General features: G+C 37.1%; 1 protein-coding gene across 1 annotated transcript; it reads left to right on the forward strand.

Annotated features, from left to right (window-relative positions):
* The first annotated feature begins 514 nt into the window (after window positions 1–514).
* On the forward strand, window positions 515–8,324 carry LOC122094041 (xanthine dehydrogenase 1-like). The gene is made up of 8 exons (XM_042664646.1): window positions 515–796; window positions 1,720–2,004; window positions 2,118–2,339; window positions 3,533–3,694; window positions 4,612–4,746; window positions 5,693–5,929; window positions 6,814–6,987; window positions 7,881–8,324. Exons 1-8 carry the CDS (start codon window positions 605–607, stop codon window positions 8,121–8,123), a joined length of 1,650 nt encoding a protein of 549 aa, XP_042520580.1. The 5' UTR covers window positions 515–604; the 3' UTR covers window positions 8,124–8,324.
* The last annotated feature ends 7,104 nt before the right edge of the window (window positions 8,325–15,428 follow it).

The following is a 15,428-nucleotide window of genomic DNA, read 5'->3' on the forward strand; positions in this document are numbered from 1 at the left end:
GTAGGTTAAGCGTATTTGAACTTAATGACATATTGTTTGCTAATTTTATTGTTCCTGTGGTTTACTGATGCATTAACTCTGTTTCATAGGATCCTCTGTTTGCTCTTAGGTATTGCATTCAAAGCATTTTATCTTTTATTTTCCATTTTTCCCCTCGGCCCCCTCCCCACTTTTGATTTGTCTACTGCTGTTGCATTTGCTGCACTAGCATTTGAAATGGAAACTTACATTGTCATTGCTCCTAAATCCTGTATCTAACTTGTTGTAACTATTGAATGTGATTTTAGCCGTCATTGATGGCTTGAATGCTTGATTACAGTTTGGTCTAGAATATAATGTTTTCTTGTTTCATGATATTTTTTGCCTCTTCTTGTCCTATATACGACTGTATCCTGGTCAAACCCAATGACTAATTCTGCAAATCATGATATTTCATATTATTTCTTTCCAGTTTCCATATCTGAATTCAAGCTTGACAATGGACAAATTAACTTGAATTAATATATATTTCTTTTGTTCAATTTCTGATGGCACTATTCTGGCAAATGGTGTGCAGGCTCCTCAGAAGCACCAGAAATATGTTTCTCGTGTTCTTGGTCTTCCAATGTCAAAAATTGTTTGCAAAACAAAGCGAATTGGTGGTGGATTTGGTGGGAAGGAAACCAGGTCAGCCTTCATTGCTGCTGCGGCTTCTGTGCCATCATATATTTTGAATCGGCCTGTAAAAATAACATTAGACAGGGATATAGACATGATGATATCTGGGCAACGGCATAGCTGTCTTGGAAAGTACAAGGTATTTATCTGTCAATGAAGTTGGATTTTGGTACACTATCTATTGCATTATTTTGGCACCTATGCATCTTGGGATGCTTTAAGACCAGTCTCCAAAATGGTTAATTTGAATGCAGGCTATTAATTTTTATTTCTATTTTTTTCTTCTAATTGATCTTATGTGCCTCAAATAAAAACAGAAGAATGAAAAGGATCTCTTACTGCATCTGTGTATTATATAGTAAGAAAATTCTCCTGTTTTCTTTTTGTGACTCTTGTCGCCCAAACATTTAGAATACTATTTTGGATATGATCCAAACAAATTTAAGGGTTGAATAAAAAAATTCGCCTCTCAAATTGATAGATTTCATGGTTTTAGAAGAATGACACATTGATATATTATGAGAACAATGGGAATATATGTTATTGTATTTCGTTCTGTCACTGAATTTTATCTTTCAAGAATGGAAAGATGCTGCTGTATTGAATTTCTGTCTTAAAATTGAGAATTGGAATGGTTTTATAAGGCTGCAGTTTTGAGCCTTTGTGTTTATATTTGCCAACTTCTCTGAAGCACTAGGGAGTTCTGTTTCCTTTTTCATTTGGAAGGAAACCAGTCTTCGATATTTAAATATTTGGATTTTTGGTCCTTTTGCTTGCATGTATTTCCTGATTGTGTGTCCTCTTGGTGTGGATGAGAAAATTGTCCTCCTTTCATCATCCTGCTGGTATTCTGTTTGTGTTTTATGGTGCTGAAAGAGCAATAGCACAGTACCAAACTGTTCTTTCTGCCTCAGACCAGCTAAGCATTTTGTGTGAAAATCATCTGGTGAATGATTGGTATGCCACCACTAACTATGACTGCATTATGGTAGATGTTATACTTAGCTTTCTTACTGGTACAACTCATGGACATAAATATAAATAAATAATTATGTGTTCTAGGTTGGATTCACAAGTGATGGGAAGATTCTGGCTTTGGATCTTGAAATCTACAATAATGCCGGAAATTCGCTGGACCTGTCTGTGGCAGTCCTTGAGCGTGCTATGTTCCACTCAGATAATGTCTATGAGATACCAAATATCAGAATCAATGGAAAAGTTTGCTATACTAATTTTCCTAGTAACACAGCTTTTCGGGGATTTGGTGGGCCTCAAGGCATGCTTATTACAGAAAACTGGATCCAACGAGTCGCCATGGAGCTTAAGAAGAGGGTTGAAGAGATAAGGGTAAAATTTCTCTAGTTGCAAATTCTTTTTTTGTGCCAACAGTTATTTTATCATTATTAGTTCTCATTATCATTTTCATCATTTAACATCAGTTGCAATGTCTTGATTGTCAGGAGATCAATTTTCAAAGAGAAGGATCTATTTTGCATTATGGTCAACAAATTCAACACTCCACACTAGCCCAAGTTTGGAACGAATTGAAGTCATCTTGTGAATTTTTTAAGGCCCGGGAGGAAGTTGACCAATTTAATCTGCACAATCGATGGAAGAAGCGGGGAGTTGCTATGGTTCCAACAAAATTTGGCATTTCCTTCACAACGAAGTTCATGAATCAGGTAATTTTTCTTTGCAGTTGTGTTCTATAAGTTGATCTCTAATATTAATTATTTAATGATCATCATGGAAGGGGCTTCAAAGTATGCTGTACTCCTGAGGCTCAGCATGGTGTGCTTGATTACAGCTGTCTGACTTTCTTTCCCCTCCCCCCCCCCCTTCCTTTATTCTAAATGGTTCATAGAAAAAAGAATCTGTATATAAGATTTTCTTGATGTTCCTTTTCATGCCTAATTTTGTATTGAATCTTCCTATAAAATGATTATGTTTAAAGCATTGTCCTAACAGTTAAATAATCTAATGTTTAATATGAAGCATGTCCATATAATGTAAATGGTTAGAGCCTGAATGTGTTAACGAATTCCGAATCACTTGAAAGTTGACTTTGATCCTTATTTGCTTGCTAGATCTTTTATTTCCTTAGCATGTCATCCTTTCCCCTTTTGAGTTTCTCCAATATGTGGATTTTGGAGTTTCTAACTTAAACGAATTTCCTGGGTTTTTGCTATATGGTCTTTCACTCAGATTTATTCTGGCTGTTCAATTGGAAAGAGTTGATTTATACTCCAGCTGACATTGCTGATCAATGAACCTTGTACATTTTGTCCATGTGCTGTGGCCTTGTGGGAGTTTTAATATGGATACTTATTTTTTCCTCTTGTCATGATTCTCGATTGAAACAAAACCCGAAATTCCTGTAAGGAGGTTAATAGTATTAGTTTCTTATGGTACCTTACAATTTGGTGATCTTTCAGGTTTTCTTTTTTCCCCTGACTTGGTATTTTCAGTTTACCTTGTACTTCATCGAATGATACATCTTAAATCTTTTTCCCTTCCTTTTCTGAGAAGTCTTGAATTTTATATATTTGTTAAATGATGCTGTAATTTTTTGTTTTTCTTACATTTTGACAGTGGAAAATATATTTTTTACTTGGTATGGAAGTTTACTTAATTATCTATAAGCCAAGACAGATTTTACTGAAAAAAGGACATAGGTGGTACTATACTCCGATAGAGCTGTACAACAGGACATAAAACATTTCAATTTACCGAAAAATGCTTCCAATGAAGTTAGTGAATTCTGTACATCCCATCATGTAACTTGTTTATGTAAATTGTATTAGTTTTTCTTATTTCATGGTAAATACATAAACTACTTCTGTTGTCAGACATTTTTGTTCCTTGATGACTGTAGGCTGGTGCTCTTGTGCAAGTTTACACTGATGGAACTGTTTTAGTAACCCATGGGGGTGTCGAGATGGGACAAGGTCTACACACGAAGGTTGCTCAGATTGCCGCTTCATCCTTCAATATTCCTCTCAGTTCTGTATTTATATCAGAGACAAGTACTGACAAGGTTAATCTCCAACATAAATTGTATCACGTTAGACTGCATATTTCTGTTGTCTTGATTGAATATATGATTTGCAAATGCTTCCTAGAAAATGAAGAGATTAAAGATTGCTCACATATTTTATGACTGACCAGTCTGATCCTATAGGGAATTTACTATTTATTTCAAAGCCAATTACTTTAGCAATCTTTCAGTGGAAGTTTATACACCTGATGAATGGTTCTGCGTTAATCTTTATCCGATTTATGTTACTATTTTCTTATTTCCTATTGGGGGTCTTGTCTACCTCTTGGTTTATGTATTGCTTGAATATTTGTAAGGTTTCTAATGGACTCCCATTGTTCAATCAGGATTAAAAATGATAAAACTCAAAATTACGACTAATCTCTAACCCTCAGTTCATCACCCCTGCACTTCTCTTATGATATTATTTCTGAAATGGAGCATTTTTAGACTTCTCCCATCCTACATCCTAGCATAGTCAATAGATAGCCAATGATACATACAGATTGATGATGGATTTTTATTTTTATTTTTATTATTATTATTATTTTTTTTATATCTTAGGATGAGAAAGATTTGGCGAATAGTTTAGCTTCATTTTTGGCCTTGTATTTACCTGATGGTAGAGCAGCCACATTTTTATTTTTATTATTATTATTTTTTTTTTAAGAGTGTGGCAATTTTCTATATTTTCTTGAACAAATATGTCTTAAATACGAGCAAGGAGTATCCTACAATTTTTTTCTTCATCTAATTATTAGTGAGTGGTGTGCTTAAAAACATAAGTGTGATTAAATATTCAATTCGAGGTACTTTAACTTTCTATTGCAAAAAAGCATATCGTAGAGATGCATGCCGAGATGGGACTTCTCCTTTTTATTATTCTCGCGGTTTTGATATATTTTCCTACCTATTAGGTCCCAAATGCATCACCAACTGCAGCTTCTGCCAGTTCTGACATGTATGGAGCAGCAGTTTTGGATGCTTGTGAGCAGATTAAATCACGGATGGAACCTGTTGCATCTAGACATAAGCATAGTTCTTTTGCTGAGGTAATCCTCCACGATATTTATTTTCAAGATTTTTCTGCAGTGGTCTACTTTTGCACTGGCTCTGTTATTTGACACATCCAATTCATGCTATTTTGTGAACGAAAACAACAAAATTGGAAAGGAAAGAAGAGCTACAGTGGTTATTAGGGGAAGAAAAATATTTGGAAAAAGTGTAACAAAATGGAAACAGAAATAAAAAAATTTTAGAAGGCTACGAGGGTCCAGAAAGTTCTCGGTTAACCATTTATGTATGTATTATAGTAATGCACTGCATGACATTGTTCATGAAAGCAAGAAGAGTAAGGTAAAACCAGTTAAAATGAGTAATAACTGGGAAATAATTTTGGAAATTACACAAGAAGGGAGAAAATACATTAACATGACAAGAATACGAAATTGCTGTATTCTCGATACATGTTCTTACAAGAAATTATGTTGATGGAATGTAGATTGTGTTTTTCCCTTTTTCAGTGACTGGCTGAATATTCTTCAAGAATAGTGTTCTAGGGCTTTATGGTGGGCGTGCTTTTTCGCCAGGGGGAGATGGGGAGATATTCTTTCGACCATCTTTTTTTCTCTTTTCTTTTCTTTCCTGTGAAAAAGACAGAAAATGTATTGCAGTACTGGAGTTTTTGGATGTTAAACTTAATAAGAGAGGGTAATAGAATGTTCCATGGAACATCTGTTTAATGTGCTGAAAATTTGTTAGTCACTTAATTTTGGTTTAACTAAATAAGGATGTCCCATATTCGGCTGAATCAAGTCAGCTGGCTCAATTAACTGATTCATGAGTTGGCTGGTCCAAGGCACAAGTTTACTATTGCAAATTATGCACATATCAGTTATAATAATTTGGCTATAACATAGAACATATATTTCCCTTCAATAGTTTGTACTTCATACAATTAAGGGATATCTAATAATGCTTATTTTTATTCTTAATCAGCTTGTAAGCGCGTGCTACATAGAGAGGATAGACCTTTCTGCACATGGATTCTACATTACACCTGAGATTGGGTTTGATTGGAAAACTGGTAAAGGAGTCCCATTCAGTTATTTCACCTATGGCTCTGCATTTGCCGAGGTTGAAATTGACACTTTGACTGGAGATTTCCACACAAGAAGAGCAGATGTTATGTTTGATCTTGGATTTTCTCTGAATCCAGGCATTGATGTGGGACAGGTAATCTCTTTGTTTGTCATTTTCCAATTTCTTTGTATTTTCAAGCTATATAATCTATGGCTTACATAGTTCCACGCAAGACTATGATTTTCCACGGTGCCACATTATAATCATGATAATGGTCATGGCTGTCAAGGCGTTGCCTAGGCGTCCAGGCACCTTCAAGGTGTCAAGGCGATGCCTCACCTTATAGGATGTATGGAAGGCGACCCCCTGGGTGTTGCCTTGGACAGCATGGTCTGTCCAGGTGGCTGGGTGGGTGGGCACCTTAGGTTGCCTTATGTGATTTTTTGTTTTTTCTTTTTGGTTATAAAATATAGGTTCTTTCCTGACCTTTTTATTTGGCAGTGTACAAGATTATAATGCTCGTGATACATTGAGTCATTGAATCTTAAACCTTGATATACTGTTGTATCTGGTTATACCATCATAATTTATCGCTAATTTTGTTCTAGATGCATTGAATCATTGAATCTTAAACCTTGACATACTGTTGTATCTGGTTATACCATTGTAATTTATAGCTAATTTTGTGCTAGAATTTATTTTGATCCCCTATGTGGCATATCAAATGTCTTTGAACTGAATTGCTACAATATTGTCTTTTTTCAATTTATATTTTACTGCTAGTTTGTTGTGAACAAATCGGTCAGTCTTACAATGGATGTTAAATTATATGTAACTGCAGGTTTTTTAAATTCTGTTAATTCATTTATGATGTTTATGATATGTCTATACCAGATATATGGGATAGGGAGGATGATTATTCTTTCTTGATTTTTTCTATGTTCTTGAAAGGACTGAGAGCTGTTTTACTTGTTTTGTTGCACTAAATTCCTTCCAAGAAAATGTAATGGAGTTCTGATGGCATGATATTCTCGTAGATTGAAGGGGCCTTTATACAAGGTTTGGGTTGGGTTGCCTTGGAAGAGCTAAAATGGGGAGATGCAGAGCATAAGTGGATTCCACCTGGCCATTTATATACCTGTGGACCTGGAAGTTACAAAATTCCTTCTGTTAATGATATCCCTCTCAAATTCAATGTTTCACTTCTCAAGGTAAACATTTCTAACCCTGGTCAGCTCAAGTGCTTTGTTTATTGCTTTTTTTCAGTTTGGAAGTTCAAGTTTTTTGCTTTCCTGATTTCCTGGAAGTGAGCTTTTTCTTTTGTCATATTAATTTTGATCATATGCTATAAAATATAGTGCATGGGAGAAGAATATGTATTCTGAAGCCACTCTGCTGGGCCAGATGCTAATTTTATTTGTTTAGGCACACACTTGGGTATGAACTTTAACCCTGTATCTTACTCTGGGTGCTTTTAATATCATTCTCCCTCACTTGACATAGAACTAAGGGTGGCATTTTTCACATGACCCACCAATGCAACTTGAAGAAGACACAGATTTAGAGGTTTGGATTAGGGAAAGTTGACACAGCAGGTTTTTGTCGCCACATGATTAATAGATGGATCATGTTAGTTGAGGGTAAAGTTGACCCCTTTTTTTTTGGGAAGGAGGACCGACCCATCCCATTTGACATGATAGGTTTTAACCAGCAAAACTGAATTATTTACCAAAAATAAATAAGAGCTTTCGATTATCATCCATGAACCCTTTAAATTCTCCAACATCTAAACTTGAGATGGCTTATAGTACCAATTCTGTCCACTAGTTAACATGCTCTTATGATTATTAACAGTGCCACTGAAAGATCACTAATGTAGTATTTGTGGTTTGACTTCTTACTGAGGCACATGTAAGAGGTTAATCATAATTTAGGGCCAAATTAGTTTAACATTCATGGAAGTTAACACATTGTGTATCTTCCAGTAAAAGTCCTTCAGTGAGATGTGTATACCAAATTCTAGTTTGGATATTCTTTAAAATATGTCCAGGCCAAATTATGCACTGACTCTCTTTTGGGCTTGGATTTACTTGCCAATTGATAGGGTGTCCCTAATCCAAAGGCCATTCATTCATCTAAAGCTGTCGGAGAGCCTCCATTCTTCCTTGCCTCATCGGTTTTCTTCGCCATTAAAGATGCGATCATAGCTGCAAGAGCAGAGTTGGGTTGTAATGACTGGTTTCCACTTGATAATCCAGCAACTCCAGAGCGGATTCGGATGGCTTGTATAGATGATTTCTCTGAGCGATTTGTGAAGTCAGATTTCCACCCAAAACTTAGTGTGTAGCGCATTTCATTTTTGGCTTCTGATTGTTCCTTTATTGAAATCCCATTTCTGGATGCTTCAAATTTGTACATCTTATGTGGCTATACAAACCCTACCCAAAAAAAAAAAAATAATGTAAGTATACAAATAATCGTTGTAAGAGGTTCTGAGCAAAAATAAGTCAATCAGGTAATGCAAAGTTCTCTCCTTATTCTTTTTTCTTTTTTAAGTTTTCTTATATCTTTTTCTGGCAGGCATTAAAATTTCTTACTAACTTATTTGCCAACATTGGCCTTTTCAACTGTTGATGTACATTGTTCTATGCGGTGTGATGTTTGCCTTTCCCTTTTTTATTTCTGATGAAAGGATAATTTATTATTCATAGACCCAAAAACAAAAAAGAAACAGAGATTTACCCCTATGTGCACCTGTCTACAGCCCCTTGCACTCTTCTGCTTAAGACTTATGTCCCTTAAAAGGACAAGATAGGTCAATGGACATTTTCTTTTGGGAGTTGGCTCGTATGGAATCTGTGGTAGAGAAGCTTTTCTAACCAGATTAAAAATTCTATGAATTTTCAAATCGTGAACCCTTTTTCTTTTTTCCCGTGGGTTAAGATTTAAAAATAAATAAAATGTGTACCCAGTGCATGAGGCTCCCGCATGTGGTGGTGGGGGTGAGAAATACTAAAACCAAATAACAAGTGAGGAGAAATACTAAAACCAAATAACAAGTGAACCCTCACGATGCCCATTGTGAACTACTGTATCAGTGTCTTTAAGGGCTTTTTCAATGCTTTCTTCCCCACCCTCCTTTTTTTTTTGGATATAGAACAGAAAATTATATTATGGTCAGGATTGAGTACAGTTAGGTCGAAGGTTAGCAGCAGTTGAGCTACCGTTTGCTATCGTTTCCCTTGCTATAGATCCGAAATGGATTTCCTAATCCGAAGCTGGTTAGAATCTATAGACTATATTTTTATGGCAAAAGTTTTTCTGGTCGGCAGTCCAGTTAAGAAAGTCAATGGTCGGGAGTGATCTCAACCCTTTAAATGGCATCCAAACATCATGACCATGCATCCATTTCCTACGACACAGTCTCTATAGACCTCCGTCACTTCCTCTGTTCCTCCTCGACGCTTTGCTGCCGTTGGGGGTGCTCTACAACAGCCGCTCGGGGAAGATTGCGGTCAGGTGACGAACCCACCGTGAGCCGTCCCCTCTCTCCGGCGAAGAAAATGCTTCCTCTTTTTCACCAATTTCATTTCTTATGTTTCTTTAAATTTGAACTGAGGGAGAGAAGAGAACGAGGGAGAGAAGCAGAGAGCAAGTAAGAAAATTTCTGGGGGGAAAGAGATGTAGAGGGGCGGCTGGGGAGAAATAGAGGGAAAAGGCTTCGATGAAAGCCGCAGAGGTGATGAGACCCACCGCAAGTCACCGCCCTGGCTGAACCCATCAATCGCTGCTCACAAATTGCAGGCCAGGTAATCTCTCATTTATACGTTTCATAAATTAGGGTTTATAGTTTTCGGTTTTCTTGTTCCTTATTCTTTCCCACCAAGTAATTGATCTCATAAACTAGGGCAAAAATCTAACGGGCTGTCTTTGACTGCCACTTCCATTAACAAGAATTGATTCTTGGAGATGACCTTTTCATGTTAATGGAAAATTGGAAATCATTATGCAGTGGTTTTTTGTATTCTAGAAATCATTTTATATCTGAAATTATCAATTTGTTTTGAGAATTTGATAGTGAGGTTTGCTTTGTACCAGAATGCATAATCTATAACTGACAATCATCTTCTTAGAAGTTATTTTTGTAATTTCTGTTTCGAGGATTTGGTTTTTGATCTTTTTAATATTAATTTGATAAAAAGCTCATTGGTTCAGGTGGGGGAAGTTTAGGAAGGATTTTATCAACATTGTTTGGGTTTGTTGGGGTGTAAAGGTGGATGTTCCCCATCAACTACCTAGGGTTCCCAAATCAAAGTGTGCTTTCTCTAACTTGCAGGTGCATTTATATGTCTCTATTGAGGATGCCAGTTTCAGAAGAAAAGGAAATAGGAAAAAAAAATGAAAAAAAGGTATCTGTGGGATAGTAGAAGTGAGAGGAAGATATCATTTGGTTGTGTGGGGAGACTGTAAACCAAGAAGATTTGGGGAGTAAAGATGTTGTGAGGGTGATGAATGAGTCTTTGATTTGAAATGGCTCTGTTTTCAAGAAGAAAAGGACTAGATATGGAGAGTAGCTGGAAGGAAGTATGGGTGGAGTGGAAAGGTTGTTCCCTGGGGGGGGGAAGAAGTGTGCTCAAGGGTAAGAATAATTTTATGAATAGGGTGAGGTGGGTGGTTGGTAATGGAGAAAGGATTTCAGGATTTGGGGCATTTATGTATATATCTTTGCAAGATCTCTCTCTCTTACAGCCAACCCTTTCATTTTGGATTGCATGGTTGGCTAGAACCCATCTCAGATCTGAATTTCCACTACCAGATTTTGTCTCCTCTGATTTATAAATTATTCTTTTTAACCCTCCACTTGTTTCAACTTCATTGGGTTCTTTTCTTCACTTCCGTGTTTATTTTTTTGGGGGGGATTCATTGGTTCTCTTCTAAAGAAGAAATTAACCTGAAGAGCATGTCGAGTGGTTTCGAACACAATCATCTCGTGCATCTGAATCTGTTGAACCTGATGAATCATCAATAGAGCTTGGGATGGGGATTTTAGTTATTTATCATTTCTCTCAAATTACTTTTTTTTTTTTTTGGTCATTTGAATGTGTAGGTGTGAACACTAAGGAGATGTAAAATCAGAGTCCCTTGCTGTGATGAGATTTTCAATTGTAGGCATTGCCATAATGAAGCTAAGGTTGAGATTCCTTTTCTTTTCTTTTTACTTATTTTTTCCATTATAGGGGGTGAATTGAGGTGAAAATTGAAAGAATAACTCTGTCATCCCTTTCCTTTCAGATTTTCAGTTGGTTGTCTTTGTTGTTTTGCAAGTCTTATTTCTGGTGATTTGCTCGGTGTGTGGCCAAAACAAGATGTAAGTGCCCGGTCTGCTTTGAGGTTAAAATTGAAAGAATAACTCTGTCATCCCTTTCCTTTCAGATTTTCAGTTGGTTGTCTTTGTTGTTTTGCAAGTCTTATTTCTGGAGTTGCAAACCTGGCATTATCAAGAAAAAGAAAAGGGACTCCTAGAGACATGAATTCTACCATCATTTGACAAAAGATATTACTGTCTTATGATGTGGACAGACAATACATTTGGACTGTCTGAATGAGATGATGCAGCACCTCTAGTAAGTGTTTTGCTAAGGAGATCCAGTTGTTCACATGTGTTTGCTTCTTTGTTTCCTTGAAAAGGAGGGGGAAAAAATTAAAAAGATATGGTGTTTCATATTGATCACAGGTTCACATGCCCTGTTTGCTCAAAATCAGTTTGTGACATGTCAAGGGTATGGGAAACACTAAATAAGAAGGTACATCTATAATATATAAATCTATCTTGGAATTATGTATAGGAATATGCTTGTCGTTTAAAATGTTAATTTATAACTTGTGAAAATCATTGTAGATTGCCTTGACTCCTATGCCTGAAATATATCTTTTTTTTGGTTAGATGTCTTAAATATATCAAAACAAGATGGGAAGGGACAATAAATGAACACATTTTTTTTTTTATTTAAATCAAACAAATATGGTAGCAAGTTTCTTAATTGATTTTTTGTTGTAATTTAGTATGTGTGGATCTTGTGCAATCATTCTGGAAGATCATTTAAGGTCTGTTTCCATATTGTGCATTCATTGTGTGTCACAAGCTGCAGGCCATACAATACTAAGTAGACACATCCCCTTTAAATTTTTTGCTTTTTTCATTTCATTCAGCAGCTGAATGGATTTTAAAATTATGTTTCAGAGTCAACTAGTTGTTTGACTTAACCTATTTTTCTCCTGTCAAAACTAGCTTGCCTTGAACTTGAGTTGTGTTGAATTGACTAAACTAGCTAGTTCAGAGTCCTTTGATTTTTCATGCTAAACGATCCTAAGGGAACACAGATATGTATTTTTTATATTTTATTTTGTAGTACCTCTATCATGAATTTTATGTGGTGCATTATGAGATGTTATAAGTGTTGTTTTATGGTTGTCCTTGTTGGCAACTCGGCCACGTGGCGGTGATGACGTGGCCAGTTTGGGTGACGTGGATGAAAATGATGACATGGCAGTATCCAGTGTCACCGATGAGATAACAGAGCAGCTTGGTATGAATGGAGTGGTTTAATACATCATTAATAGGTGGTGCGGGTTTCTGGGTCAAAACTGGCAAAATTGGCCTATTTACGATCGAGGGCATTTTCGGCAATGAAAATGACATTTTTGGAAGATCGGTTCTTCATGAAAAATATAGATTGTAATTTTCCTAGTCCAGTGCATTTGATTTCGTCACATTCCGATACCGTATGAAGAAGTTACGGAATTTATGGCAGTCGAGGGCAGTTTCGGCATTGAAGATGATTTTTTTAAAGGAAGTGTTCTACATGTAACAATACGACAAAAATACAATCTTTCCAACGGTTCTGATTTCATCGCATTCCGATTGCGTATGAGAAAGATACGTCATTGGAAAGGTGTAGGGGCATTTTGGTCTTTTTACATGGATGATTCAGATGATTGAGTCTTCTGAAAAGTCGTAGAGCATCCAGTTACGATTCCAACGCACTTCGTTTTATCTCGATCGGATATCGTATGAAAAAGTTATAAGCGTTTCCGTAAAGTCGGTTCGAAAATCCAAACCGAAAATCCATCAGTTGCTCTCGGTGTTGGGTGGATTTTTCGGATTTTATTTTTGAAATTCGAAGGGCTTTTGTGTAATTTAAAGATTTTGAAGGTCTGAGTTGCAAGGGGTCTTTAAGCACTGAAACATATGGAGTCAGGGGCTTGATTGTAATAAAGAGGAGTAAAGGAAAGTGAAATGGACGGCCAAGATTCGACCACGTAGGCTTGATGCCCATCCAAAGGCTGCTGAGATTTTGGTGTGATATGGACGAGATAGATGCTTGCGCGTGGGATTTGATTGGTTAGATGCATAATTCTTGATGCACTGGCGCTACACTATATCAAGGTATGTTATTGTGTTTCGCGCGTGTATAGAAGGTATAAAAAGGATTCCGATCTTAATGATCTCATGAAATCTGATTAAAGCCATCATGGAAGATTCGGATCCAACGGTCAATATTCATTTTCACTTTTGTGAGTGGGAGACAAGTTCCCTTAAAATCCGGAAAAGTAACCAATCATAGATCGACAACACTTCTGACGATGTCAGCGCCTACGTCATGATGACGTCATCGAGATTCAAATCTAACGGTTTGGATTTGTTGTCCGTTGGTTTAATCGGACGGCTTGGATTATAAGATCTCTTATATGAGATCTACGGTCAGATTTCGCCCCTGTTGCGCGCGCCGCCGGTGAAGCCTACGCCACCCGTACGAAGATTCCATTTCGGGCTATCTCATTGCTCCAACTTCAAAAGGTCATAACTCCTTCATTTTGAGTCGGATTTGGGTGAACCAAGTTGCAGCTTCTTCGTTTTTTCAAGCCCTACACCATGGAAGCAAGAAAAATGGATTTTGAGTGAAAGAAGCCTACGGTTTTGGTAGGAGAAGCTTCCCCCTCTTTGTTGGTCCTTGAATGAACATACATTCTTGATGATAAATGTTCTTAGGCCATTAAAGGAGGTAAAAGAGGTGGTTGAAGTGTGTTAATGGTATATTAACTCAAATCCAAGGAAGAAGAGAAGAAAGCAAGGATGTGTTTGCTTTGAAGAGCAAGAAGCCAAGGAGAGAGAAGGTGTGAGCACCAAACTTGTCAGTACAAGTTTCCAGTCATCCCAGGCAATCGGTTGTGAGATTTTCTAACCTTGGATTTTACATTACATGTATGTATGTATGTTAGGGTTAGTTGTGGATGAATGTATACATGCTAGGTTAGTTGTGGATGAACTGTAAGCATGCTAGCTAGTTGTGGATGCATATGCTAGGCAGAGCTTGACTGTAGGGTATTGATATAAGCCCAATTTAATTGTATTATTTATTGTGTGCTTAGTGAGTGCTAAGCACCGGTAGTGGGTGCTCCCGTGTAGTGGGTGCTACACATTGTATCGGCACTACGAGTGCCATCTCAGCTTCGGCTTGAGAAAATTGGGTGTGGGTGCTCCCGACTGTGGGTGCAGTCAAAAGTAGTGTATTGAGTAGGTACGAAGCCTTTACAGGCACTACTCCGGGGATGTAGGCAAATTGCCGAACCTCGTAAAAACCCTGTGTTGTGGGTGCTTGTTGTTTGCATTTGATATTGAAGTGCGTGGAATGTGGAATGGGTGTGCATACTTGGAAGTGCCTATGAGAGGCTGAGTGTGCATACGACTGTGTGCAAACAGGGACAGGTATATCAGGTTTTTCTTAGCCAGACATCGGACAGGTTTTTAGGTATCAGAATTGAACTCACTGATTCACCCCCCCTCTCAGTGACTGCCGGGTTACAACACTATACACATGCGGAACACCACAATACGACTTAATCAGGTGCAGCGCCAGAGCATCAATGCTTATGCACCTAACCAATAGGTGATCTCACGATCGAATCTGGTCCATCACTTCAGTGGCCAAGCTTAGCAGCCTTTGGATGGGAATAATGCCTACGTGGATTCATCTGAGCCTTTCATTTTACAACCATATACTTCTTTTTTATTACAAATGAGCCCCTAACTTCTTATTTCCAGTGCTTAAAGACCCCCAGCAACTTAGACCTTCAAAATCTTGAAATTACAGAACAACTCTTGAAATTTCAAAATTAAAATTTGGAAAATCCACCCAACACTGAGAGCAACTATTGATTTTCTAGTTTGGATTTTTGAACGGATTCACGAAAACACGTAAATTTTTCATACTATATCCGATCGAGATGAAACAAAGTGCATTGGAACCGTGACTTTACGCTTTACGACTTTTCAGAAGACCCGATCATCTGACTCAGCCATGTAAAAAGACCAAATACCCCTAGACTTTTTCAATTATGCATCTTCCTCATACGGAATAGTAACACGTTGAAATAAGAACCGTTGGAAAGATAGGATTTTCGTCATATCATTATATGGAGAACACTTATTTTAAAATATTCATCTTCAAAGCCAAAATTGTCCTCAAATGCCACAAATGTCGTAACTTCTTCATATGATATCGGAATACGATGAAATCAGATGCATTGGACTAGATAAATTATAATCTATTTTTTTTTTTTTTATGAAGAAACAGTCTTTCAAAAATATCAT

This window comes from Macadamia integrifolia, chromosome 2 (assembly GCF_013358625.1).
Source record: "Macadamia integrifolia cultivar HAES 741 chromosome 2, SCU_Mint_v3, whole genome shotgun sequence".
Classification (NCBI taxonomy): Eukaryota; Viridiplantae; Streptophyta; class Magnoliopsida; order Proteales; family Proteaceae; genus Macadamia; species Macadamia integrifolia.